Source organism: Leuciscus leuciscus (genome assembly GCF_965113295.1).
Source record: "Leuciscus leuciscus genome assembly, chromosome: 5".
NCBI lineage: Eukaryota > Metazoa > Chordata > Actinopteri > Cypriniformes > Leuciscidae > Leuciscus > Leuciscus leuciscus.
In genome coordinates this window covers 50,345,617-50,373,299 of record NC_138729.1, presented here as the reverse complement: position 1 = coordinate 50,373,299, position 27,683 = coordinate 50,345,617, and the positions used below count along the sequence as shown (strand labels likewise).

Sequence of the window (27,683 nt, the reverse complement as noted above, 5' to 3'; positions counted from 1 at the left end):
TTATCTGCATAATTTAAAGGCTGTAAACATGTATACCACTATTATGTTTTTTTTTTTGTTGCATTACTCACTTTTTAAAATGCAAATATTTTACAGCGCAACACTTTCAAAGTATGATGTTAACCACTCACAGATGACAGAAGTCATGATGATGAAAATAATCATGCAGACTGTTCCTACAAGCACAAAGATGCCAGTTGTTCTGCTACATGGACGACCTGCAGAAAACACCACACCATGAGAAATCACATTTTACTTTCTTTTATTTCTTTAAAGCAATTCAGCCAACTTGAATCTCAAACATTGATGATAAAAATGTATCTTCTAGTCATTGATTAGCATATTCTGATTATAATATCTATAAATTGCGTTCCTGGGGGTGGGCTTTATGTAAATTTTAAGTTCTTTAGAGTTTCTCGGGGGAACGCAAACGTTTTTGTGAAGGAATGCAAAGGTTTTGTGAGCAAACGCAACGTTTTTCGGGGGAATGCGAAAGCATTCAAATATTTTTCCCTCACATCTCATATTTTTTTCAATCACCATGTCCCATTAGGGGCTCCGTATCTTTGTTCAAAATGTTCACAGTAGTCATTAACAAACATAAGCCACAATGTTTAGATTATGAATAATGAATCAAATGCTTTAATCAATCTCAAGGTTAATTTCTTTTAGGGCTGGGTATATTGATACAAATTTCACAATTCGATTCGATTTCGATTCACAAGCTTGCAATTAGATTCAATTTCGATTCCGATTCGATTCAATATTGATTATTTTGTAAATCAGCTACAATACATGGCATATTTTCTCAAGGAAAACAAATCTCTTAACTAATGCTGTAAACTATGGGAGTCAGCCGTAGCCTACTAGGCTTCATTAGCCTACTAAAATATTGAAGGTAAAAATGAACTGATTTGTATACAAACACTTAAATTACACTTTTATTTATTTTTATAATAATACAATTATATGAAATATAAACATTTAAATGGTGGCTGTCATAAAAACCTGCCAGATTTATTCAAACATGCAACATTAAAAATTAGAATGAATATGTAATATGGTGCATATAGCAAAATGCTCCTCTCTAGTTAATTCTTCTCGCTGACTAACGAGTTTATGGTCACTGGATATGGTTTTTCTGAGGTAAATGTGACGTTACATGTCATTGTTTACAAGCTGATTTACTGAAGTCTTTCCACGGTTGAAACACAATTGAGTGATTCCATGTCACATGATACAGATTTCGATAAGTTGTTCTCTACCTTTTAACACACTTTCAGATGCTCATTCATGTTTATTTCGCGCGGTAACTGGTATTATTAAGGCGGAAGAGAAGATCATGTGCTTCTCTTGAGCTGAGCCAGAGCGATCTCACGCCACAGCGACAAAACGCTATTTAGGTTTTTGAATTTCGTAAGAAAATGGACGTAATTTGAAATCTGAGACTTTGTTTCATATCAATAGTTACAAAGCACAAAGATTATTGCGATTTATTGGATGGGATGCGCGCTACAATGTTACATTCATTCATCAAATGAAAACAGGATGACTAATTGATTCTTGGGATTTAAGAATCGATATCGGTTCGTAAAAATGAGAATCGATTAAAATCGAGAAATCGATATTTTTTACCCAGCCCTAATTTCTTTGTAACGCATCATATAATGTAAAGTGATTATAAAGTATTCCAGGCATTGAAGGTATTGTACAACTAACTAAAACTCTTTCTCTCATATACAACACAAAGACATTTTCCTGTATCAAATACTATTTAGTATCATAGCAAAATGTCATACCTTTGCTAAATGTCGTCTTCCGTTCATATTCCATGTCCATTTTAATGATTTCTTCAGAACTATCCATTTTCTGATAGACCATCATAACTTTTGCAGTTACTTGCTTCCTAGAGAGAATCCAAATCACATTCAAAAGAGCTCCTGCAATGACAGTAAACAAGGCAGTTCTGTATAATAACACAACACTTTCTGTTCCTCTTTCCCAAAAAATATTGACTTATTATTCTGCAGAAACAGAATAAAAAAGACACAACTTCCTGACTTGAAAGTACAGATACTACTGGTCAAATATTACTCCGTTACAAGTAAAAGTTGTAAAGACCGATTTTTACTCAAGTAAAAGTACAGAAGTGGCCTACTCGTTTTAAAAAGTACTTTAGTATCAAAAGTAAATGTCAATGGATTGTTGTATTATTGTTGCATTAAAACTTACTGTACCTTATGCCTCTGAAGCAATCTAGTGAATACACCTACCAGTTAGTAGTATCTGTGGGATTAAGAGCTTTCAGAATGTTATAAATCCTATAGAAATTAAACAAACGAATTGACAAAAAAAGACCTCCATAATCATCTTTTTTTTTTTTTACACTCCTACCACCCCAACAAAAGAAGTATATGTGAATCCATTCATGCACATTTGAATCAAAAGGTCTGTAAAAATCCAACCTGCTTTAAAACCAGATACACAACAATAGCTGTATTACTGCCCAACAGCAATAATGCTTTAACAAACAGCCAAACAGAAATACCTATTTGCCATGGATGCGCGCATGTGCCGAGGATCTGGCTTCATCCATTTTGCCATCAGTTGATTAGTGTTCAAAGAAAATTTTGGGAAATCGCTGAACTTCACGACACGTGACCCTACAAGAGAGATTACTGATAAGTCTCCTGCAAAAAAAAACAATCAGGTTTTAGAGATGAAAAAAAAAATGATCCCCTGAATGACGTTACTACTTTCTACTCAAGGACCTTGACAGAAATGTAGTCGAGTAAAAAGTATGATATTTGTCTTTCAAATGTAGTGAAGTTAAAGTAAAAAGTTTCCAGAAAAAATTATACTCAAGTAAAGTACAGATACTTTAAAGGGTCATGAAACCCTAAACCAAATTTTCTGAGATTTTAACCGAGGTATGTGTGTTGAACACCATTGAAGACAATATTAGCATCTGTTAGATTTAATGGGGGGAAAATGGTTAAATTTGAGTTTTTGTCCGCTATTTTCATCTTCCGGGTTTAAAATCTTCATCGTGTCCACGTAGCAGAGCACTATAGTACTTTGATGACTCATCGGTGTCTCATAATTATTCATGAGACTGAGTTTTCTTATCCAATGAGAAGACACTTGCTCTTAATTATTCATTACACCACGTGGAACTTTCCAATGACAGACATGTCAAACTGTGATATCACGTAGTACAGGGTTTCTCAAACTCGGTCCTGGAGGGCCACTGTCCTGCACAATTTAGCTCCAACCCTGATCATTCGAAATGATCAATAGATAGATAGATAGATAGATAGATAGATAGATGGATAGATGGATAGATAGATAGGTTTGGGAATCGTAAGAAATTTTCCGGTTCCGATTCCGGTTCCCATTCAATAAAAAAATATTAAAACAACTAATAAAAAATAGTAGTAAGGGAAAAATGCACTATCCTTTTTGTGTTTATTTCTTATACTTGACAAATGAGTTTAACAGACTGGTAATGTCAACAAATTCAACATATTAAGCAATTTTTGCAAAAAAAGGAATACATTTTTCTGAAGGAAAAAAAAAATGTTTGCATTCTCTAGGATAATTTGGGACCTCTCCTAGCTTATTGTATCTCCTGCAGTGGATAATACCCTCTCAGAAGAGGTAGAATATGCTTGAACACACATCTAAGATGTGTGTAGAACAGAATATTTTTAAAATCGGTTTGAATGATTGATTTATAAAGACTTCACTTGTTTCATTACTGGATGAATCAGCGCTCTTGCGGGTCTGAGTCACTGTTGCCAGAGATACTTCTCTCTGTTTATATCTATGACGAGTCACGCACGCACTACTAGGCACTAGGCTACTCCGCAGCGGCTGCGATTGTTGTGGCAAATTCAAAGTCCTTGATTCAGGTCGAAGTTCCAGGTCAGAAGAATTAACTTTTGTTGTACAAACAACAAAGTGAGAAGCCAGCTGGTCATCTAAAGTTACCATTGCCAGTGTTCATGTCTTATACCTTTTTCTTATCGCTAGGTGCCCAATGAGCACCCTCATATCTATCTCTTCCTTGTGTCCTTGCCACCATTAAAAACATCTTCCCCTAGACCTTCTTCTATTGGTGGAACATCTCAAAACATCTTATATAACACATTTTTCTTTCAGTGCCTCCCAACACCAGCATCCCTCCTACAGGTTTTTGGGCACTTTTCCATTCTGTTATCCTTGTGACCTATTTTCTGCTTGGTATTTCTGCATTCAGACTTTTACATGAGACGAGGGAAATTCTCCAACACGATCTGCCGGCCAGTCTAAAGTAGTCAGATTTAAACGTTTATTACAGGCTTACCGTAGTGATTCAGGATAAGACAAAAACACAGTTTGAAAAAAGGCATTCATGATGTACTCGCTCATTGTATACATTTTGTAAATTCTTATTGTATCTTACTGTATAACACAAAAAAAGTTACGGACTGCGTCTTTATGAATATTTTGAAGCATCAGATGTAATCGATACACTCGTTATTTGAAGGCAGCGACTTTCAAAATGTGATTTAATATTTTGGTTGCTACCGTAGACATCAGTGTTTATACTCGAACTATAAACTTTTATCTCAGTACTTCTGTGATCATTTGAATATTTGTAGCACAGAAATATCGATACTGTGTGATTGAAAAGACTGAAAGTAAAGCTGTTTCGACAACTGCTCTCTCTGGGTCAGCGACAGCGCAAACAGATTTGAATGTGCCGGTGTGAAGTTTTTGTCATTTAGGAATAAGATCGCGTGGGTGTTTGAATCGAGATCGAGAATGTTTAAAGATTAATCGTGCAGCTCTACTGTCTTTATACTCTCTTTCTCTCTGCGTTGATATCTGACACAAAACGTATATGAGTAGTGCGAGGGCTTTTTAGTGCATTCATTACTATTTTAATATGAGGTGAGACGTCGCTATTAAAGGATAAGCTCCCAGCACTTCGCCCACACATCGCACCAGAACCGTTTTCGGAACCGAAACGTAGGAATTTCGCACGGTTCCGATATTTTTCAAAAACACTAACGGTTCTGGATAAGAACCGATTCTCGGTTCCCAACCATATATATATGAAGAGTTCAGATGCAAAAGCCTCTAAGTGCCATCTGACATTTTCTTCTAGAATGATAATTTTTATCAAGCTCGTATATTTAAGTTCAGTAATTTCACTTAAATGACAATTAATAGGTCATTTTCATTGCACTTAAGTGAAATTACTGAACTTAAATATACGAGCTTGATAAAAATGATCATTCTAGAAGAAAATTTCAGATGGCACTTAGAGGCTTTTGCATCTGAACTCTTCATATATACAGACCCTTTCCAAAAAATTTGAATATCATGGAAAAGTTTATTTATTTCCATAATTCCATTCAAAACGTTAAACTTCCATAGATTATAGATTCAGGGCCCACAACTTAAACGATTTTAAGTATTTAGTTGTTTATTTATACATAATTTGGGCTTCCAGCTCATAAAACCCACGAAAACAGGATTTAAAAAAATTTGAATATTACATGAAATCACACAGTAATTACACAGTAATACCATGGTCATTGAATCAGGTTTTGGTTATTTTGGCAGTGTGGGCAGGTGCAAATCCTGCTGGAAAATTAAGTCAGCATCTCCATAAAGCTTGTCTGCTGAAGGAAGCATGAAGTGCTCTGAAAATGTCCTGGTAGACGGCTGCGTTGAGTGGACAGCACAGTGGACCAACACCAGCCGATGACTTGGCTCCCCAAACCAACACAGACTGTGGAAACTTCACACTGGACTTCAAGCATCTTGGATTGTGTGCCTCTCCATTCTTCCTCCAGACTCTGGGACCTTGGTTTCCAAATGAGATGCAAAATTTGCTCTCATCAGAAAAGAGGACTTTGGTCCACTGCGCTTTATTAAATCCAGAGTCAACGCAGCCGTCTACCAGGACATTTTCAGAGACTTCCTTCATTTTCCAGCAGGATTTGCACCTGCCCACACTGCCAAAAGAACCAAAACCTGGTTCAATGACCATGGTATCACTGTGTAATTACTGTGTGATTTCATGTAATATTCAAATTATTTTTGAAATCCTGTTTTTGTGGGTTTTATGAGCTGGAAGCCCAAATTATGTACAAATAAACAACTAAATATTTTAAATCGTTTAAGTTGTGGGCCCTGAATCTATAATCTATGGAAGTTTAACGTTTTGAATGGAATTATGGAAATAAATAAACTTTTCCATGATATTAAAATTTTTTGGAAAGGGTCTGTATATATATATATATATATATATATATAGGCTATATAGACAAGACACATTTTGAAATATGTTCTCTGCACGCGCTGAGAGTTCGAGTTACTCACGCTGTGCGTTTGAAAAGCAAAACGCGCCAAACATTAGGCTTCATGTTTTAACTCCAATCTCATTTCATAACGAATGGAAACATTTGAAGTTACATATGATAATCCATATATTTTTCTCTAGTGTAGTGTTACTGAAGTGTTCCCTTTTAACGATTTATAGGCCGCATGTTATAGGCTATTGTTATTATTATTTTATGCAGCCCTACACGTACTGTATATGCCCACAAGGCACAACAAACCTGGTGTTCATTTTATATATATACATATATATATAAGGACATTAATGCATGAACTTCAGCTCCAGAGCCACTCTGAGAGTCACTTCAACAGCATTTTACCACTTCATTTGAGAAACTATCGTCATATCATAAACACACAGAAACTCCAAAGTCTTCATAGCAACCTGTCCAACAGTACAGTAGAATTTAGCTACGTCTCAATGTTTTAATAATACTAACACTAATAATAATAATAAATTATTATTAAAACAATTTAAGGAATAATCAAAAAATTATCTTCCATATTGTCACGATTCCCACACACAGGAAACAGGGAGATCCAATAGCAGTAAGTATTTATTAAAGGGAAATCCAAAATCAGTAGTCAAATCCAGGCATGGGTCAAATTCCAATATAGCAATCCAAAAACAAAAGACAAGAGCAGACTAGAAACAGACACTGAAGTGGCGTGATAAATACAAGGACTCCGTGACACATACTAAAACAGACAGGGATATATACACAGGGAAATGACAATGCTAATGGGGAATTGGCTGAGTGCAATGATTAATGACAAGGGACAGCTGAGTGCAATGAAGAAACAAGGATCGTGGGGAATGTAGTTCAGAAGGTGACAGACACCGTGGGGAAGGAGGACATCTAGTGGTTACCCAGGGAACACAAACCAGACACTACAAACCAGACACTGTGACATAACCCCCCCTCTACGGAGCGGCTACCAGACGCTCCAAGACGTGACCGACAAAACAAGAGTCCAGGCGGGAGGTGGACTGGTGGAGGATCAGGGGGAGGGATGGGGGGCCAGGTCCATGGAGGGAAACGGGGACAGGGAGTGACAGTTCATCGGGCGGCCAGGCCGGAGACGACAGCCCATCGGGCGGCCAGGGCGGAGACGACAGCCCATCGGGCGGCCAGGGCGGAGACGACAGCCCATCGGGCGGCCAGGGCGGAGACGACCCTCCAGGCGGCCAGGGCGGAGACTTTCCCTCGTGCGGCCAGGGCGGAGCGGACAGTTCATCAGGTGGCCACGACCCTTCGGGCGGCCACGGCGGAGACGGCACTGGAACAGACACCGGCTCAGGCACTGGAACAGCCACCGGCTCAGGAACTGGAACCGACCCCACCGGCTCAGGAACTGGAACCGACACCACCGGCTCAGGAACTGGAACTGACACCACCGGATCAGGAACTGGAACAGACCCTACCGGATCAGGAACTGGAACAGACACCACCGGCTCAGGAGCCACAGGTTCGGCGTCGGTCATCCTCTCCAAAAGCACAGGCTCGGCAGACGTGACGTGAACAGGCTCTGCGGTGGCCATCCTGTCCGAAGACACAAGCTCGGCAGGCGTGACGTGAACAGGCTCGGCGGAGGCCATCTTGTCCGAAGACACAGGCTCGGCAGGCGTGACATGAACAGGCTCGGCAGCGGCCCTCTTGTCCGAAAACCCAGGCTCGGCTGGCGTGACGTGAACAGGCTCGGCGGAGGCCATCCTGTCCGAAGACACAGGCTCTGGATCGGCAGACGTGCCAGGTCGCTGGGGTGGCGCCGGCAGGGCGAGCAGCTTGGGCGGGGCTGGCAGGGCGAGCAGCTCGGGCGGGGCCGGTAGGGCGAGCAGCTTGGGCGGGGCTGGCAGAGCGAGCAGCTCAGGCGAGGCTGGCAGGGCGAGCAGCTCGGGCGGGGCCGGTAGGGCGAGCAGCTCGGGCGAGACCGGCAGGGCAGGGTACCAGGGCGACGCGTCAGGGATGGCAGTCACCTCCGGGATGGCCTCCGGGTCGGGACCACCGGAACAGTTACGGAGGGAGCTTTTCCCCTCCTCCTGTGTCTTGGAGCCACCGGACTCTGGACCACCGGAACTGGGACCACCGGAACTGGGACAACCGGACTCGGGACCACCGGAACTGGGTCCACCGGAACTGGGACCACCGGAACTGGGACCGCACCGGACTCTGGACCACCGGCACAGGGACCACTGGGCTAAACCCTGGCTCAGATCTGGAACCGCTGGACAGTTCGGGCTCGGGGCTGAAAAAAGACCGAAGCGGAGAGTGGTGTTGGGGTCCATATCCACCACCTCCTCCCCTGCGGCCTCCGCGGGTCCCACGAAAAATGACTAGACGGGTTCCCTTAAACAAATCTCTCCTCTCCCGTTCGGTGGCTGGGGAAGAGAAGTCTGAAAACATACCACTGGATCTTTGTGGTGACGGAGTCCTTCTGTCACGATTCCCACACACAGGAAACAGGGAGATCCAATAGCAGTAAGTATTTATTAAAGGGAAATCCAAAATCAGTAGTCAAATCCAGGCATGGGTCAAATTCCAATATAGCAATCCAAAAACAAAAGACAAGAGCAGACTAGAAACAGACACTGAAGTGGCATGATAAATACAAGGACTCCGTGACACATACTAAAACAGACAGGGATATATACACAGGGAAATGACAATGCTAATGGGGAATTGGCTGAGTGCAATGATTAATGACAAGGGACAGCTGAGTGCAATGAAGAAACAAGGATCGTGGGGAATGTAGTTCAGAAGGTGACAGACACCGTGGGGAAGGAGGACATCTAGTGGTTACCCAGGGAACACAAACCAGACACTGTGACACATATTGTGCAGCACTTTGTTTGGCAATTTTTTTTATTTCATATGATTAAAAGATACATTCAATTAATGTTTTATGCCTTCATTTGATAGAAATGATTTGTTTTTAATTAATCTTTTTTTTAATTCAATTAATTAGACATGCTTTTTGATTATTACAATTTTATCAAACCATTCAAATGGAATTCAGAAATCTTAAAACAGAAAACACAGAATTTGATAAAAAAATTAAAAACGTATTTCATAGGGCCCTAAACATGTAATTTTTTGTTAAACTTCTAATAAATTGTTGTTAAATTATTTAAATTAATTAGACAAGCTTTTTGAAATTTAACCATTAAAATGAAACCCAGAAAAATAGAAATGAAACCCAGAAAAATAAAAACGAAACAAACAGAATTTTATGAAAAAAAATCACACCACAGCTCTTTTCAGATTCAGAATTACCCTCTGCAAATGAATCTCATTTTGCTGGAGCAGTGCTTGTCATTCAGTTTCCCAGTAAATATAAACTGCCCACAATCCTCTCCATCCTCTCCTTTCTCTCCCAGACCGTGTCCTTTCCAGTCATCCGGCTGCCCGGGAGCCCAGCGTCTGTGAATAATAACAACCAACAAATGTAATACCATTGCATCTGGATATATAATAACTTTCTGGCATCCCATCTGATCTAAAAATTATTTTATACTACGCATTTAATCCCAACACCACTACCAACAACAAATATTTAAACAGATGAAATTTTTGTTTAATGCAAGATGCATTTTCTTGACTAGCAAAAGCTTGAAGTACATTATCTTGAAGTATAGCTTTTCTTTTTTCTTGAGAAAATATAACCAAACATGTCACGGGTATGTAAAAAAAGAAAAGAAAAACATTGTGTAAGTTCTTACTTTAAGATATTGTTTCCTAATACATTTTAAATTGTTAATATATATATATATATATATATATATATATGGAATTTTTTTTCAAACCACTTGACTTAATGAATATTCACATATTCATCTAAACGTCGCTATCAGCTGTGGACGTTGTCGGGATGTTCATTAACGGTAAATCACTGCAAAGGTATTTACAACTTCTTTTTACTTTTAAGCGAAGAATGAAAATAAACTTGGCCGTGAGTATACCGGGGTCTTGAATAATGTTCAGTATCCTTGTACATTACGTGAGCACGAGCAATAAGTGCTGCTGCAGTTCACTTAACAGCTAATAACAAGAGTTCCCTTTCGTTCAGTCCCTACGAGTAACGTCAGTGAATGATGAAATGGGGGTTTCGCCTAGAAGCCTATCACCTTCGAGTTCTTACAAATCGAGCCAATGGCAAGGGAAAATTTTGCATAGGGCAACTATGTAATACTTTGGCTGGTGGCCAGGGTGATTTGAGGCTCTTGGTGTGGAACAACCCGACAAATTCTCCTCGGGCCACACCCCCCTCTTGCACATTGCAACCCATGAGGTTTCCACATGAGGTCACTGGCCAGTCTTGTGGCGGGTCCAGTGTTTCATTCGGTACCCCGGCAGATGACATTCATGTCTATCGCCACATCACAAGGTGGGCTTGAGTCATCTGGAGATGAAGGCTCTGCGGTGCTGCCACCTTCGGGGATGCCAGCATTGCCCAGGTCTGATCCAGAACTGACTGCCATGCTTTGCCGGGCAGCCACGAGCATCGGGCTTGTGTGGAACCCTCCGCTATGTCCCGAGCGCTCAAGGCTTGATGATTGGTTTTTGGGGACCCCCAATTCCTTTCTTCCCGGAAGTGCATGAAGAGGTCCATTTGACTTCTCACGACTGCTCAGCGGCCTCTTCCGCCTTCTCTGCCCTCGATGCAGCCGCGGCCAAAGTGTACACTGGGGTCCCCCCGGTGCAACTGTGTCCCCACAGCGCCTCCATCTGTCGTGGCTACCCTAAGCACCCCTCCAAAGCCTGTAGCTTTTCGTCTACTCTGGTGGTGAGGACCTATAGAGCTGCGGGGCAGGCTGCCTCCTCACTGGATGCTATGGCCATCCTCCAGGTCTACCAGGCCAGGATACTCAGAGACATGCACGAGGGTAGGGCTGATCCTGGAAGAGCTGCGTGCCCCTACCGACCTCGCTCTACAGGAACCGAAGGTGACCGCACACTCCCTGGGTCAGCCGGTGTCCACATGTGTGGTCCAGGAAAGACACCTGTGGCTTAACCTGGCTGATATGCGGGAGGCTGAGCGAACACGTTTCCTCAACTCTCCCAAATCCCAGGCTGGCCTCTTCGGCGGCGTGGTCGAGGACTTTGCCAAACAGTTCTCGGCTGCCCAGAAGCAGACTGAGGCTATTAAACATATTCTGCCCCGGCGTCCAGCTGCTGCCTCCACCCAGCCGCCAGCTCAGATGCCTCAGCCCGCTCAGACACCTCAATCCGTTCGCCGCCGAGGGCGCCCTCCCACGGCTTCCGCCCCTCCCGCCCGGTCCCAGCAGCAGCCTTCACCCAAGCCGCGCCGTGGAGGTAGCCGCAGGAAGGCACCCAGCCTGTACCAGCCCTGCAGCCTGTTAAACGCCAGGCAAAGCGGCGCTCCTGTTATGGGCAGCTTCAGAGATGGGTTGCAGTTCTTCCCAGGAGGTGGTTGCAGGGCCACTCCTTCCCCCGTTGGAGGGCCGGGGGAGAATCTTTTGTTCCTTGAAAGAACTGACAATCCCATCTCTGAGCCCCCAGAGGCCCCGGATGGCAGTGTGCGACGCGACGCTCCGCCACTCTCGTCCCCCTCTGTCGCCAGACCCTTGTCAGAGGAGGTCCCCGCGGAACACTCGTCCTTCCCTGGCCTCCTCTGTCAGGACGCAGCATATGACCGTGCCCCCATATCGGGATGCTCCGCTTCCCACGTCTGGGCCAGTAATTCCGCTTCGCTGCCCCATCATGCGTACGTGTGTGGTTCACATGACCCCAATGGTTCAGTTTTTGGGAGCCTGGGCTTCCCAATCTGTCCCGCTGGCTCACGAGAACCATCAGGATCGCTATACGATTCAGTTCGCACGGTCTCCTCCCAGCTTCCATTCAAGATGTTGAGGGGTCGACCGATTATCGGCGCCGATATTAAGCATTTTTATGGTTATCGGTATCGGGCATTTTCAAAACCAATTTGCCAATAAAATAATTTATGAAAGCTTTGCACTCTCACACCGAAAGCACTTGCTGACTGGAGCTGCTTCACTGATCACGCATCAGTTGTCTCTCAAAGTTAAGGCAGCAGCAGACTTTGCTGAAGTTGCAAAACACCTCAATATAATAGGGCCCTGTAATTTCCGCAATGCAGAAAACACGGACGGAATCGCGGAACCCAGTCATAAAAACGGTATTTACTGTATAAAAAGGAATAACACGAATTTGTCAACTTTTTTTATGAATTAATAAAAAGCAGGACAGTACAAATCAAATCGAGTTTCAAACCACAAAAAAACAATTTAATTATGAATCGTGCGTGTCTCTAAATGAATAGTGCAGACGCGTGATTTCATTTACCACACACACACACACACACACACAGGAGTACGCATGATGCTTGCGCTTTTTTCAACCTCAGCCGCATCCTTATATGAGGACATGATTGCATAAACATCATCTTCAGCTTTTCTTGTCGGCGCCAATGGCCTCGTGGTCAGTGCGCTGACATGTAGCGCCTTTGCGCTCGGGCGGCCCGAGTTCGAGTCCCGGCTTGTGGACCTTTCCCGATCCCATCCCCCATCTCTCTCCCACCTTATTTCCTGTCATCTCTCTACTGTCCTGTCACAATAAAAAAAGGAAAATCACAAAAAAAAAACAATATACAAACAATATACAAAAAAAACAAAAAAACATCATCTCCAGAGCCGCTTTGAATCACTTCATGAGCTTTTTAACGCTTAAATCGTCATATCATAAACACACAGAAACTCAAAGATCTCCACGGCAACCCGTCAAAATAAAAGTTCGGCCCTAAAAATTATATTTTTGTTAAACTGTAAATAAATTGAATAAGTTTGATTTCAATTAATTAGAAGTGCTTTTTGATTACAAAAATTTAGTTTAGAGTCTTTAAGTTATACAAAATGTTTACAGAATGCTGCTGCGTGCTCCTTGCACTTTTTAAGCTATTATTATTTGTAGCGCCCCCTAGGCCTATCTCCTGGTACTAAAGGGCGTTCCTGGGTTCTTAAATTAATCCTAGTAAACTGTATATAATATATAGAATTCTTGCTGACTTCCTGTTTAAATGTCTGTTTGTGTAACTTTACATGTGCTTTGAATAACTAATAAACTTTTAAACCACAACCCTGTATACTTACTTGTGTGTAACTGACTTAAACCATATTCACATGAAATATAATTTACATATTAAATCTATTACCCAATGATATCTTACACTAAGTAAATACTCAGAACTCAGTTATTAAAATGTTAAATAAAATAGCGTTTACTGAATAAATAAAATATTAAATTCACCAAAAGAATGAATTCTCAATATAAACAAAAAAATAATATACAAGTGTATTAAATGAAGAAAAGTATTCAACAAATACTTACTAAGCTTATTGAATAAAATTAAATCACCTCAAACCTCAAGTTTGAATTATCCTCAAAATGTAAAAGAAATCAAAAAGTTACATGTACCTCAATAGCCTCAAAATGTAGTAAGAGCTTAGAAACTTGTAGGCTACATTAACCTCACTTTAGCTAACATTCAACAGTAGGCTAAAATACAGTACATAACACATCAACATGAAACACACACGCGGGCCCACACGCACGCACACACACACACACTCACACGTGATTCACCCCACCCCAGTCCTAGCCGGCAAATGAGCTAAAACCCATGGGCGTCGGAACCATTGTATACGGGTGGGACAAGACCCACCCACTTTTTAAGACCAATGATATTGGACCCATTTACTTTTACCGTCTCTGATTCGGCGCATTTGTCTGTTCGCTCTTCAGAGCGCCGTCAGTCAAATCCATTCTACTTGAGGAATTCCCTAATAAATTAAACTCCATTTCCGCTGAATCGCTACATTACATTTCTCAATGAGCCGCAACTGACGAAAGTAACCGCCCGTTGTACCCTTCCAGTCAAATATTGCGTTGCAAACATCAATAACAGCTTTAAGTTGTCATTGCTGCTGGCAAATGTCCATGGTATTAGCGGGATAATCCACGGATAGCTGTGCATTTAATGCACGACGTGGAGGCAAAGAACCGCCCGACGTGAAGTGGAGTTTAGTTTACTTTAATTAAAAGGCACCAGAATACATGAAATGTTATTTACTCCAGTAACATTTTTCTGGGGGAGGACCCACCCACTTTTTTTTTTCTTCCGACGCCCATGCTAAAACCTAACCGTTGCAGGCCTGGAGCGACGCTTGTGTTCGGTGTGGCCAAACAAAATGACCCCTTCACTCCCTTTGGAGCAAGAGAAACAATTAAAGATACCTTAATCCCAAGTGAGAATTATCTTCCGTCGAATTACCGCACCGTCACGGGTAGGCAGTCTCTCACACGCGATGTCCATGGACTGGAAATCACTCACACGACAGGTATCCTCACGGCGGCGAGATGTTAGCTTTGGCAAACGTCAATAACTACAAAATCTTCGGTTTCCAAGTTCACAATTCAGTCCGATTGTGTGCACAAAACCTAAACAAAGTCCAACTGGCAAATATACAACGTTTGTCACGGTCTATTTTACAGTTTAACCACTAAAGCATGGAGCAAGTCATCGACGCAACTTCTCCTCAGCTATTCAGTCTCTCTCCTCCAGCGGTTTGCGACCTTTCACCTCACATGTCATTCCATGCATACAAAAGTCATATAATAAAATATTTTTTACCACCAAACATCAAAATATTACATGTTACATTATACATTTCACTTTACCAATGAAATCCTTTAAACAAAAACTCGTAGAATAAATGTAAACACATAACTGAAACAAACACAATTGTATATCAAACTACAACTCCCATTATCCCTTACATTTACTCAAAATGAATAGAATGGTGATGAACTACAATAAATTTGTTTCTTAAGCTTACTTCTAAATTCAAATTTTTGTATATCTTTAAGGTAATTTCTTTAGTTCTAATGTACAATTATGAACTTTATGTAATCTAAGTTATTTAGCACTTAGTTAACTTAAATGCTTTTTAGCACTGTGCTACATATTATTAATAATAATATTATTAACAGTTCTTAGATTTGAAGATATGTTTAAAAGCATTTAAAGAAAGTATTTGTCAAAACCCTTTGTTATTCTTAATTTTGACATTAATTTACATTTTGACATTAGACATCGGCTATATATCGGTTCAAAATATCGGTTATCGGTCTACTTGATCTGTAATAATCGGTATCGGCATCGGCCCTGAAAATCACATCGATCGACCCCTAAGCCAAACGCATTTTCGAATGTGTTCGTCCACTGGATTGGTTTGCAGCGATCGACCTGAAGGACGCATACTTTCATGTCTCCATTCTTCCTCGACACAGACCGTTTCTACGGTTTGCTTTCGAGGCGCAGGCATACCAGTACACAGTTCTCCCATTCCAATCGTTTCACTTCATAAGACCTCAATGAATCGTCAGGAGCCACAGGTACCGGTATTCATTTTGTTTTGCCTGCGTTTTTGTTTTGTTTTTTTTACTCTTAAAGTGACGGCATTATATGAATCACCAAGAACCACAGTTTCAGATAAAAAAAATCTTCAAAGAAAATATAAAATTTACGCCTTGGAAAATAAGATGGATATTAGATCATATTTATGGACAAATCAAAATTTGGTACAGTCAAATAAAAAATTATTTAGTTTTATTTTATTTATTTTTTCTAGTGGGTGCAGGACACTATAGTCAATTTATGCAAGCAAGGATAGCAAAATAAAGTAAACTGTGACATATTATACCCAAAAATTCTTCATAAAGTGGACTACCAGTAAAATGTATAAAAGTTTGGGACCAAAAATTATTCTGACACTTTGACCTGACCATGTTTTTTTCTTTAATTGCTACTGTGACCTTTTTACACCAAAAACTGAACAAAATTAAGCATTGCTTGGTAATTCGTTGACCTGAATTTGTATCATCTAATTGTGTGGTTAAATTTAAAGCTGCAGTCGGCAAGTCTGGCAGATTGAGTGGACTTAGCCAAAATGTTGAATGTTTACAACTCTCATGCCCCTCCCCCACTACCAGCGAGCACCCTCCCATCGAGTTCGTGCTCGTCAGTGCGTGTGCACCAGATTTTCTGTGAACGCGTCCGTCTCTTTAGCATCGATCAACACCATGAACTCGGAGGTAGGCTGCCCTGGCTAATCTACCCATAGATAGCAATAACCGAGGAATTGGAAGCTTGTTAGTAGATTTTCTCTCCGCCATCACGCTTCGTACAATCCAACACACCTGCGAACTTCAGGCGTGTGCATGTGATATTGTAACGTGCGCGGGGGAGGGGGGATCTGTGGCGTGTGCACGAACTGTGATTGACAGTCAGATCTCACACAGCCCTGTGCTGATTGGACCAGAAGAACCGGGAGCGGTAGATTTTTGCAAAACAAATTTTGAAGAAATTTGTAGAATTTTTTTCTAAAACCGGCTGATTTATGTTGTTCTGTCGGAGCATAGTGTCGGTTTCAGTGAATATGATAAAAAAAATCTTGCCGACTGCAGCTTTAACAGCTGACAGCTATTCAGCATAATTCATTTGTGAGACAGTCTAACAGTAGGATGGATGAAAACAGTGAAATATCAACTGATTTGATAACTCTTGAGTTCTTGTCATATTTTATTACCATTTTCTAAACTATAGCGAATAAACTGTGATAAAGTGAGCAATGTTGAAGGTGTCTGAATAAATTTTGATTTGACTGTATGATTCAAATGTAAATTTTAATGCATGCTATTTTAGTGCATGCTTGCTAAGAAATGTTTTTGTGAATCAAAGTGAATAATGCCTGAATCAGCTCACTCTTTGTTCATAGTGTAAGGAGTGTCATCCGCCCATCTCCACTGGCCTGTGTTCTGATCCGTTAGACCGACCCAGTAGTGCTCGGGTATGGTATGGTTGTTTAGAAATTCCTAGGGGAAAGATAGAAACTAATAATAAAAAAAGTAAAATCAAAATTCTATGTTATGCGCATCCATGAACATTACACACCCACTCCTCCTCATCCTCTTCTATTTTGAGGAGTAACGCGCCCTGTGCTTTGCAGTAATCTCGTGCCTCAGCCCAGTTGAGTTTATTATTGGAGAACAAAAAACAGCTGCTTTTGTACAATATCCAGGCAGATTTACAGGTTACAGGGACGTCTGCGTGAGAGATAGAGAAAATATGCAAAATAAGAGCCGATTTAAAGGTTCAGTTCAACTGAAAATGAAAGTCTGGTCATTAAAAACTCACACTCATGTCATTCCAAACCCTTAAAATGTAACTGTCGCCAAAATGTAACCTAGGGTGTTTTTGTGAATCTACCCGAGGCAAAATTTCATTTAAAAGCATAATTAAGATGGAAACGCCACTTTTAAAGGGGTGGTAAAATGCCCTTTTAACAAGATGTAAAATATATCTATGATGTCCCCAGAGTGTGTGTGTGAAGTTTTAGCTCAAAATACCCCACAGATATTTTTATATATCACTTTTTGAGGGTTTGCAAAAACGCACCGTTTTGTGCCTGGCCCTTTAAATGCAAATGAGCTGCTGCAGAGGGCGGGGTTTCAAGAGCTCGTGTGTGTGTGTTAGCAGCTGCTTTTACCTCACGCAGACACACTAAAATGACAGAAACTGTTCTGCCTTTAATGTTAAAACGGAGTCAGACAAAGATGGAGAGACTCAAGAAGAAGTGACAACATGTAGAATGCAACAGGACGTCTCTGAATGGTTAGTTGATGAATTTATGTTGCTGATGTGCAGTTAACTATCTTCAATTATATATTGACAATGATATTCTGTCATGATAAATCTATAAATCGCTCGTATAGGAACTGTTGTGAGATGCACACAGGGTGACTTTCTATTGCATGTGAAAAGATGGATGCTAAAGTTTGAGCTGACTCACAAATGTACTCTTATACAACAACTTTTCCTCTTCTCAACATGGACTGCGTGTTCCCGGGGGCGGGGTTTATGTAAATTCTAGGTGTTCTAAATTCTCTGATGTCACTAACCCGGGAGGAATGTCGTGTAGTCCAAACCAGCCGTTTGTTGTAGTCCTTTTCTTTAAAAGCAATATCTTCCTTTGCTTTGAACTTTGAGTATTGTGACTTTGCAGATGTTGTTTATGCTCAAACAGCAACACTACACACTAACTAGAGTTAGAAAAGTGAAATCATACTCAACCACCCCTTTAAGATTGACCGTATTTTCGTTTTCGGTCAAATTGATACTATTGATACCTGGTGATACTTCGAGCAAAGTTTCATGTTGTGTCGAGCCTTCTTAGTGTTTTAAAAATAGTGTTTTAAATTTTTTTTATGCTATCATAGTCGTGCCCCAAGCACTCCCATTCAAAAGGCAATTTGACCAAAACGAAAATACGGTCAATCTTAAAAGTGGCGTTTCCATCCTAATTATGCTTTTAAACAAAAGTTTGCCTCGGGTAGATTAACAAAAAGACCCTAGGTTGCATTTTGGTGAGAGTTACGCTTTAAGACTTTTGTTTATCTTCAGAACACAAATGAAGATCTTTTTTATGAAATCTGAAACTTTCTGTGCCTCCATTGACAGTCTATGCAACTACCACTTTCAAGGCCCAGAAAGGTAGTAAAGACATCATTAAATTAATTAGGGATGCATGATATATCGGCCACCATATTGGTATTGGCCGATATATGATAATTCATAATGTTATCGTTATCATCCCGATAAGAAAATTTGGCCGATATATTAAAACCGATAAATAATGTATTATTTCCTTCAGCTGAGACACTTCAGATGCGCACTGTTCAACATGATGATTTTGAATAGCTTGAAATATGATTAAAATCACTTCAAAAAAGGAAAATACAGTTAAGTGCAACACAAGTCTGTGATATAGGCTACATAAAATTGAAGTGAGAACATCCTTATAATTGTGTGCTTGGGACATGGATTTTAATGGTGAGACTTTTTTCTGTATTCAGGCTCTCAAAATGTATATAAAAACATTGGATTTAGATTTATCAGACAATATATCAGTTATCGGCTTTCATATATAAAGAATTATCGGATATTGTTATCGGCCAAAATGTTCATATCGATGCATCCCTAAAATTAATCTATGCGACTCCATTGGTTTAATCTCAAATTGATGAAGTGACACGAGTGCTTTGTTTGCTAAAAAAAAAAAACAGTTCACCGCTTTATTAACAAAGTATTTATCAACAGCACACATTCACGCAACAACATCTGCTCACTTCTCAACAACACGGATGTGTTGTGGTGCTCTCATGCGTGCAAAAGAAGAATGAAAGTGTTACAGGTTTGGAACGACATGAGGGTAATCAATGACAGGATATTCATTTTTGGGTGAACTTTCCCTTTAACCACATAAAGTAGCGCTACACTCTTAAATATAAAGGTTATTTTATAGGCATCTAAGGGTCCAAAAGAATCTTTAACATGCATGGAATCTTTCCATTCCACAAAAGGTTCTTCATAGTGTGTTTTAGGAACTAAAAAAATGTTATTCTATGGAATCGCTGCTAAAACCTTCTTTTGGAAGCTTTATTTTTAAAGAGTGTAGATGCAGTACCTGCTTTTTTGTATTTCATGTTAGATTTCAGCTCCTTCAGAGCGTTCATGACTCTCTCCTCTAGAACACAAGAAAACACATCAGACCTTGTTAGACTTTCTGCAGTCAGTGTCCTGTGAATTTAATTTCAATCCAATTATTTCCAATGTAAAGAATAATGTCAGTGTCAGCATGCAGGTCCATGAAATCAACAATTATGATTATATTTCTGAAATCATGCTTAAAATAGATTTAAATTGAGTACAATATTGCAATAACTGCATTATTGAGTATTGTGAATGTATAACTCACCAGAGATCTGTTGTTTAGAGGACAGAGATGCGACTGATGAAGTGAGATCTGACACTGTACTCTTCAGGACACTCAATGATCTCGACAGAGACTCTTTAACACGAGATGAAAGACATAAATATATCAGCAAGATTACTATGTAGTTTCAGTGATGTTTTTATTGAGATGGTCTTGAATTATATTATGCAAGCCAACTTTTTTTAGTTTCTGACTCACCGAAGTCACGTTGTTTGTTCTGTTGATCAGACTGTATGGATGACTTTAAATTGACCAGTGATCATTCTGTTTCAGTCTGTTTCTGGTCCTGCTTTTTAACTGGGAAAAAAAAGTTTGCAGTTAAAAGAATTTTCTAACCAGACAGTGACGGCAGAAAGCTCTGCCAAGGGAAGACATGGGCTCGCCGTAGGGAGCCGTATCGTGGAAGAATACACATATGGAATCACCGTAGGGATCGCAACATATGGACACAGCCTAGCACAAGTTCCACCAGTGCATACAAGTGGTAGGCCTGGCTTCGGACGCTCTGCCGCGTCCGTCGCCGGAGGGTATGGAGGAACTCAAAAGGGTTCGGTCGAAGAGGGAACTCTACTGGAGCAAGAATTGCACACGTATCCAGTCCATAGGAGGGGAATGGTGCAGCAAGCCGACACTTCAAACCGGGCTCAAAGTGAAACTGGCTTCATGAGAAGGGAGCCAACAAAAAGCAGCGGTTCGACTATAGGTGTCGCCCAGCCCCCAACTCTAGAATATCTGTCAGCGAAGCACTCTGTGTAAACACCTAGGTGGGAGCACACATTCACTTCAGAGGAGCTCACCACCTAGGTGGACATGTGCCTCTTGGGATTTTCACCAAGATGAAGGCAGCCACCATTTAGTGGGCCAACCTCGCTTGGAAACAGCCTTCACACAGGTCCTATGGCTTGCGTTCTGTGCACATATAACCGCAATAATGCGGACGGTCAGAGAAAGCCAGGGCTGGGTCTGCCTCCTCCGGGGCAGCGCTTGCAGGCTCACCACCTGGTCCCACCTTTAGGGCACATATCCAGGCCGGGGTCTCAGCTCGTGAGAGTTAGCCGGCCCGAATTCCAGGCACAACTCGTTGACCGCGAGCAAGTCCCTACCCTCTAGTAGAGACCACGCAAGCAGGAGAACTGTTTCTTTAAAAACTGAATTTTTAACTCACTGCCTGCAGTGGCTCAGGGGCGGTCTCTGCAGTGCAGTAGCACCAGAGATAAGGCTCAAGAGGATAAGGAGGGGCACAAGGCTTTTCTTGCTCCCTCAGGAACCTGACGATCAGGATGTGCTTCCCATGCTACTGCATCATGATGTACATCAAAGAAAAAATAGAAACAATATAATTTTGAGGGTGGAGGACACATCCCTCACTCCAACCCATATTGCAGGAAAGAGAGCACTGAAATGACTGAACGCTTTCAGGATCTCCTCACGGAGAGAAGACTCACTCAACAAATAGGTTCCACTTCTATTTGCCGTAAGCAACACTTCCTTCTTAGGGGGTGCTCTCGTAGAAGTGATGGTGACTACCACATAGTCCTGCGGTAGCCACCTAACCCTCCGCGTTCATTTTTAGGACCGGCCTGGAATCTCTCCAGGGGTCTGACCGCGGGTGCCATCATGCCCCGTCCCTGAGAATGTATTCAGGGTAAAGTCAGGAAGGGCTGTCGAGGGGAACTAGGTCTGGTTGGGCCAATAAGGGGCAACTATCAAGACCTGCTCCAATCCTGACCTAACACAGTACGTGCAAGCGACATGCGCGCACAAGACAGGAGCACTGCTCAACACTTGTTGTGAAGAAAATCACTGAGCTTCAGGAGCATCTCTGCTCAACACCTGAGTGTGATGAAAATCACTGAACTTGAGCGGGTGCCAAGCGACAATGAATCGCATAGCAGTTTTTTTAGAAGGGAACGCATTTCTGCGGGGCTCCGGGGCCAGCTGAGAGCCAGTGTCTGTCCAAGGGTTGTCCGCTCGGACAGAAATAACACAACTGGCAGAGGAACGAATCCGTAGAGGCAAACAGATGTAACGGTGCGGCCCGAAGTGGTCCCTGCCCATCTGGACCGCCTGGGGATGGAGTCTCCACTCTCCCTGGCCATAGGCTGTCGTGAGGCTCGTAGGCGGCACGATTGAGCAGGCCAGAAGAAATAGTGGAATGAAGCGACCTCAGAAGCTTCTGACTCCAAGGAGGAGGAGATGGGCGAGTTGTGACATGTGAAGGAAGCTTAGCGCAACGGTCGCGATGCTGTCTTTTCAGACCAGTACCAGCTCGCTGAGCAGCGGTGGCAAAAAAGCGAGGTGAACTGCAACAACTTGAGGCAATGCAGTCAGAGGTCGCCCAGGCCTCCGTTAAAGCATGTCCTTTGTCCATGGCAAGGCAAGTTTATTTATGTAGCACATTTCATACACAATGGCAATTCAAAGTGCTTTACATAGAAGAAATTAAAATAATAAAAAGAAATAAGAATTAAAACAGTTTAGAAAAATAAAATAAAATACAGTACAGTACAGTACAGTACAAACAGTCGGACGAACAGCGGCACAGTGCTCATTCAGTAAATGCATAGCTAAACAGAAGTGTTTTGAGTCTGGATTTGAATGTGACTATTGTAGGAGCACATCTGATGTCTTCTGGAAGCTGGTTCCAGCTGTGGCTGGCATAATAGCTAAAAGCGGACTCGCCATGCTTAGAGTGAACCCTTGGTATTTCTAGCTGATATGATCCTAATGATCTGAGTGATCTGTTGGGTTTATATTCAGTGAGCATATCTGCAATGTATTGAGGTCCTAGGCCATTGAATGATTTATATACCAGTAATAATACTTTAAAATCAATTCTAAATCTAATTGGGAGCCAGTGTAAAGACCTGAGGACTGGTGTGATATGTTCATATTTCCTGGTTCTGCTCAGAATCCTAGCGGCAGCGTTCTGTATGAGCTGCAACTGTCTTATGGTCTTTTTGGGAAGGCCAGTGAGGAGTCCATTACAATAATCCACCATGCTGGTGATGAAAGCATGAACAAGTTTCTCTAAGTCTTGTCTGGAAACAAAGCATCTAATTCTTGCAATATTTTTGAGATGATAGTATGCTGATTTAGTTATTACTTTGACATGACTACTGAAACTAAGGTCTGACTCTAGTGTCACACCAAGATTCCTGACTTGATGTTTAGTTGTTTGACCCCTAGAGTGAAGGTATGCGTTCACCTTGAGAACTTCATCTTTGTTTCCAAACGTAATGACTTCAGTTTTGTCTTCGTTTAACTGAAGAAAGTTTTGGCACATCCAACTGTTGACTTCATCAATGCATCGGCTGTAAGTCAATGGGGCTGTAATCGTTAGGCGATAGGGCTAAGTACAGCTATGTGTCGTCTGCATAGCTGTGGTAAGCAATTTGGTTCTTTCTCATTATTTGGCTCATTGGGAGCATATACAGGTTGAACAGGAGTGGCGCAAGAATTGAGCCTTGAGAGACTCCGCATGTCATGGATGTCCACTCAGACTTATGGTCTCCTATACTCACATAATAACCTCTCTCATCTAAGTATGACCTGAACCATTTTAGGACTATCCCAGAAAACCCCACCCAGTTTTCCAGCCTGTCAAGAAGTATGTTGTGATCGACAGTGTCAAATGCAGCACTGAGGTCGAGTAGTACCAGCACTGATAATTTGCCTGAATCAGTATTTAAGCAAATATCGTTTATTATCTTTATGAGCGCTGTCTCTGTGCTGTGATGCGGTCGGAAACCAGATTGAAAATTGTCAAAGTATCCATTCGAGCATAAGTATTTGTTCAGCTGATTGAAGACAACTTTTTTAATGATCTTGCCTATGAAAGGAAGATTTGAGATCGGTCTATAGTTGCTTAATATGGTCTTATCCAGATTGCTCTTTTTCAGGAGGGGCTTGACAACTGCAGTTTTCAGGGAGTTTGGAAAACTCCCAGAGAGAAGTGAGGCATTTACCACTTCTAGAAGATCTGCTTCTAAACTGTTTAACACACTTTTGAAAAAAGATGTGGGAAGTGTGTCAAGGGCGCATGTTGATGTTTTAAGGTGCTGTACGGTTTCTTCCAAAATTTTGCCATCAATTTCTTTGAAATCAGACAAAGTTACTACTTTCTCAGGTGGTCTGATCTGTCTGACCCCAGCGCAACTCAAGGATGTGCTGATCACCTTTCTGATATTATTGATTTTCTCAGAGAAGAAAGAAGCAAACTCACTGCACTTGCTGTTTAAGAGCATTTCACTGGGAATCTGGCTTGGGGGGTTTGTCAGTCTCTCTACAGTAGCAAAAAGAGTGCGTGTGTTGTTTAAATTGCAGTTTACAATATTTGAGAAGTAAGTCTGTCTAGCTTTGCCTAGTTCCATATTGAAAGCATGAAGGCTGTCTTTGTAGATGTTATAATGGACTACAAGTTTTGTCTTCCGCCACATGCGCTCTGCTTTTCTGCATTGTCTTTTCATATTTTGCACTGCTGTTGAGTTGGCCCCTCAGTCGGTGTTAGTGGACCTCGTTCAAGGAGCAGTTGGCTCGGAGAAACAAAAGGTCTGATCACGGGCTGAGGGTTTGGAGGCAGGCTGGGGTGATCTGTTGTCACACAGGGCGTGCCGCTCTGCCACGGTCACTTAGGGACTCGACCTTAAGCCAGTGTTGAAGTGGACTTCATATGGAGGAAGCCATGCGGCTGCGTCTGCCATATACCCCAGGAGCCTCTGAAAATTCTTTCACTGGGACCCTTTCTCACTTCTGTATAGCACCGGCCAGACACACTCTCTTCTTGAAGAGGCATGTTAGACCGAGTCCATCTCCATGCCGGAAAAGAGATATTAGCCCGTGGGCGAGTTTACTCTCTCCCAGTTGACCTGAAGACCCAACTGGCTATGGAGCACTCGAAGGGTAGGACTCTGTACTGATACTTCGAACCCTCAAACGCAACCTGCAGGATAGCCTGTGGTGCGGAAGGCTAGAGATCTAAAGTACATGTCATTCAGGTCAAACGCTGCAGACCAAGCTTGGGGGCGGGGCATTCTGAAAAATGCCTCTCTATGTAGCAACTTAGACGGAGGCTTTTGAGAAAGGGCCTTAATATCGGCTGGAGGGAGCGGCTATATTGCATCCTTCGCCAGTAGGACAGCAACATGCGCGCACAAGACAGGAGCACTGCTCAACACTAGGTGTGATGAATATCACTGAGCTTTCAGGAGCATATCTGCTCAACACCTAGTGTGATGATTATCACTGAACTTGAGCAGGCGCTGAGCGATAATGAATCGCATAGCTGAGTCAGGTCCGGACCGGTTGGGAAGCTCTTTCCGCTTCTATGAACCAGGCCCAGGCCCAGAAGACCACAAACGTACTCAAGGTAGGGCAGCGAGGTGGAGGACAGGGACCCGGCACTTCGGGCCTGGGGGCGGCCCGAAGTGGGGTCTGAGTGTGCGGTGCAACACGTTCCTGTCTCCACGGGGCAACAGGGGATGCGTGAGAAGGATGACCTACGCTGGGGTCTGGGTGAAGGCTGCTGCGGGGGCCCCACAGAACCTGAGGCTGCAGCAGGGGGGGCCCTCGGTGACAAGCAGGTGGAGGAACTGCCACCGGTGGCGGGGTGGAGGCAACAGCTCTCCACCACGTCGCTGAACAACCCAACCTGGGAAATTGGGGAGTCCAGGAACCAAACCTTGTCCGCATCCGCCATCTCAACCAGGCTGAGCCAACGATGGCGCACCTGGACCACTAGGTTGGACATCGCTAGACCGACCACGCACGCTGCGATGCTCGTGCCCGTGAGGGTGAGGTCAGTAGCAGTGCGGAGCTCACTCATGAGCGCACGGTCTAGACTACCCTCGTGCATGTCCATGAGTGTCTTGGCCTGATAGACCTGCAACAACGCCATGGCATGTAAAGAGGAGGCGGCTTGCCCGCAAGCTTTGTAAGCTCTGACCGTCAAACCTGACTCGAGCTCACAGGCCTGCGAGGGGAGACAAGGATCCCCCAGATGCAGCGGCCGTTGGACACAGGTGTGTCGCAACAGACCGATCCACTGGAGGGATAGCCTCATAACCCTTTGCAATGTTCTCGACTCAAAGGGAACCTAGTCTAAAGTCAGTGGCGCGTTATTCAGATGCTATTTTAAGGGCACATGCTTGGCCTTAAATCTTGTAGCGTGTGCACAACGCGCATACACTTTGCTTTTCTACTCTACACAGATGCGGCAGTTCCCATTTTTGCAAACTATACATAATTACAAGGAAAAATGTTCCACACAGAGGAAATCATTGTTGTGTCCGTGAAGATGTGAAAAAATAGGCATAAATCTAGCTTACACATTTACCCAAATTATTATACGCCTGTTTAACCGAAGCTAATTTGGGTGTGTTTCTCCATCCCCAATGTCACTTCTCTGTGTTTTACGGCCCTGACAAGAACGTCGGTCTCCTCGGCTGTGAACTGCCCCTGGCGTGCGCCTGGCAAATCCGCCGTTATAATAGCAATCCGCCATGAAACAAGCGCGCCTGCTCTTAAAGGGAATGTGAGATGATGCTCTGATTGGTTTATTGCACGTTACGCCCAAACCACATCTATGAGTAATGTAGCTACTTCAGGCCAACCCATTTTAGATCTGCGTCGGTCGCAAGAGTCATTTATCCCGCCGGTATAATAGCAACAGCGCCCTAGATCCGCCCACAAAGTTACTTGCGTTTCGTGTTTGATACTTGCAGATCGTTAAAATAGGGCCCTTAATGTTGCATAATAAAAAAATATTCATATTCATGTTAGTTCACAGTGAATTAACTAATGGTGACATTAGTTAACCAATGTTAATAATGATTAACAGTAACTAAGATGAACAAATGCTTTAGAAGTATTGTTCATTGTTAGTTCATGCTAACTAACGAATTTAACTAATGTTAACAAATTAAACAACATGTTAAATACAATTTGTACTTTATGCAGTTACTTAATTTAACTTTAAATATTAAGATTTTCCCCTATATCATTCCTTGCAATTGAAATTCCTTGGAAATATATTCAGTGTTAATCCAATAAGATTCCAGTAAGAAAACATGCTGAAATTTGAGTGTGGCCCAAAGTATCATAACTAGATACAGTTAATGTTATATGAGATTTTAAAAGAGAGCATAACAAGAGAATTATATGTTCACTATAAGGTCTTATTAATTCATGAAATAATTTTATTAAATTCATATTAATTTGGCCTTTTTGTCTTACCAAAGTCATGTTGCTTGTTTTGTAGATCAGACTGTAGAGAAGTAACAGCTGATTTCAAATAGTCAAAAAAAAATAAAAATCTGCACCTTGTTGCCAACTGTGAAAGGAATGTACAATAATTGTATATACATATATATGACTGATAAACAATCAAGAATCAAGGTTTGCTCTTAAAACGTAT

The 27,683-nt window shown here is 42.1% G+C and overlaps 1 protein-coding gene across 4 annotated transcripts in view; it reads right to left on the bottom strand.

Annotated features, from left to right (window-relative positions):
• The window catches only part of asgr1c.1 (asialoglycoprotein receptor 1c, tandem duplicate 1), a 95,366-nt gene that overhangs the window by 43,716 nt on the left and 23,967 nt on the right, over window positions 1-27,683 (bottom strand). The window contains exons 1-2 of one of the 4 annotated variants that reach the window (XM_082171273.1): window positions 1,800-1,979; window positions 132-218 (exon numbers count right to left, since the gene is read on the bottom strand). The exons of 1 other annotated variant lie outside the window; for it this stretch is intronic. In XM_082171273.1, coding sequence (XP_082027399.1) covers window positions 132-218; window positions 1,800-1,884 — 172 coding nt within the window. In that variant the 5' untranslated portion in view covers window positions 1,885-1,979. Of the gene's footprint in view, window positions 1-131; window positions 219-1,799; window positions 1,980-27,683 lie in introns of those variants that run through there. 2 more of the 4 variants (XM_082171271.1, XM_082171269.1) reach the window with 2 other exon arrangements.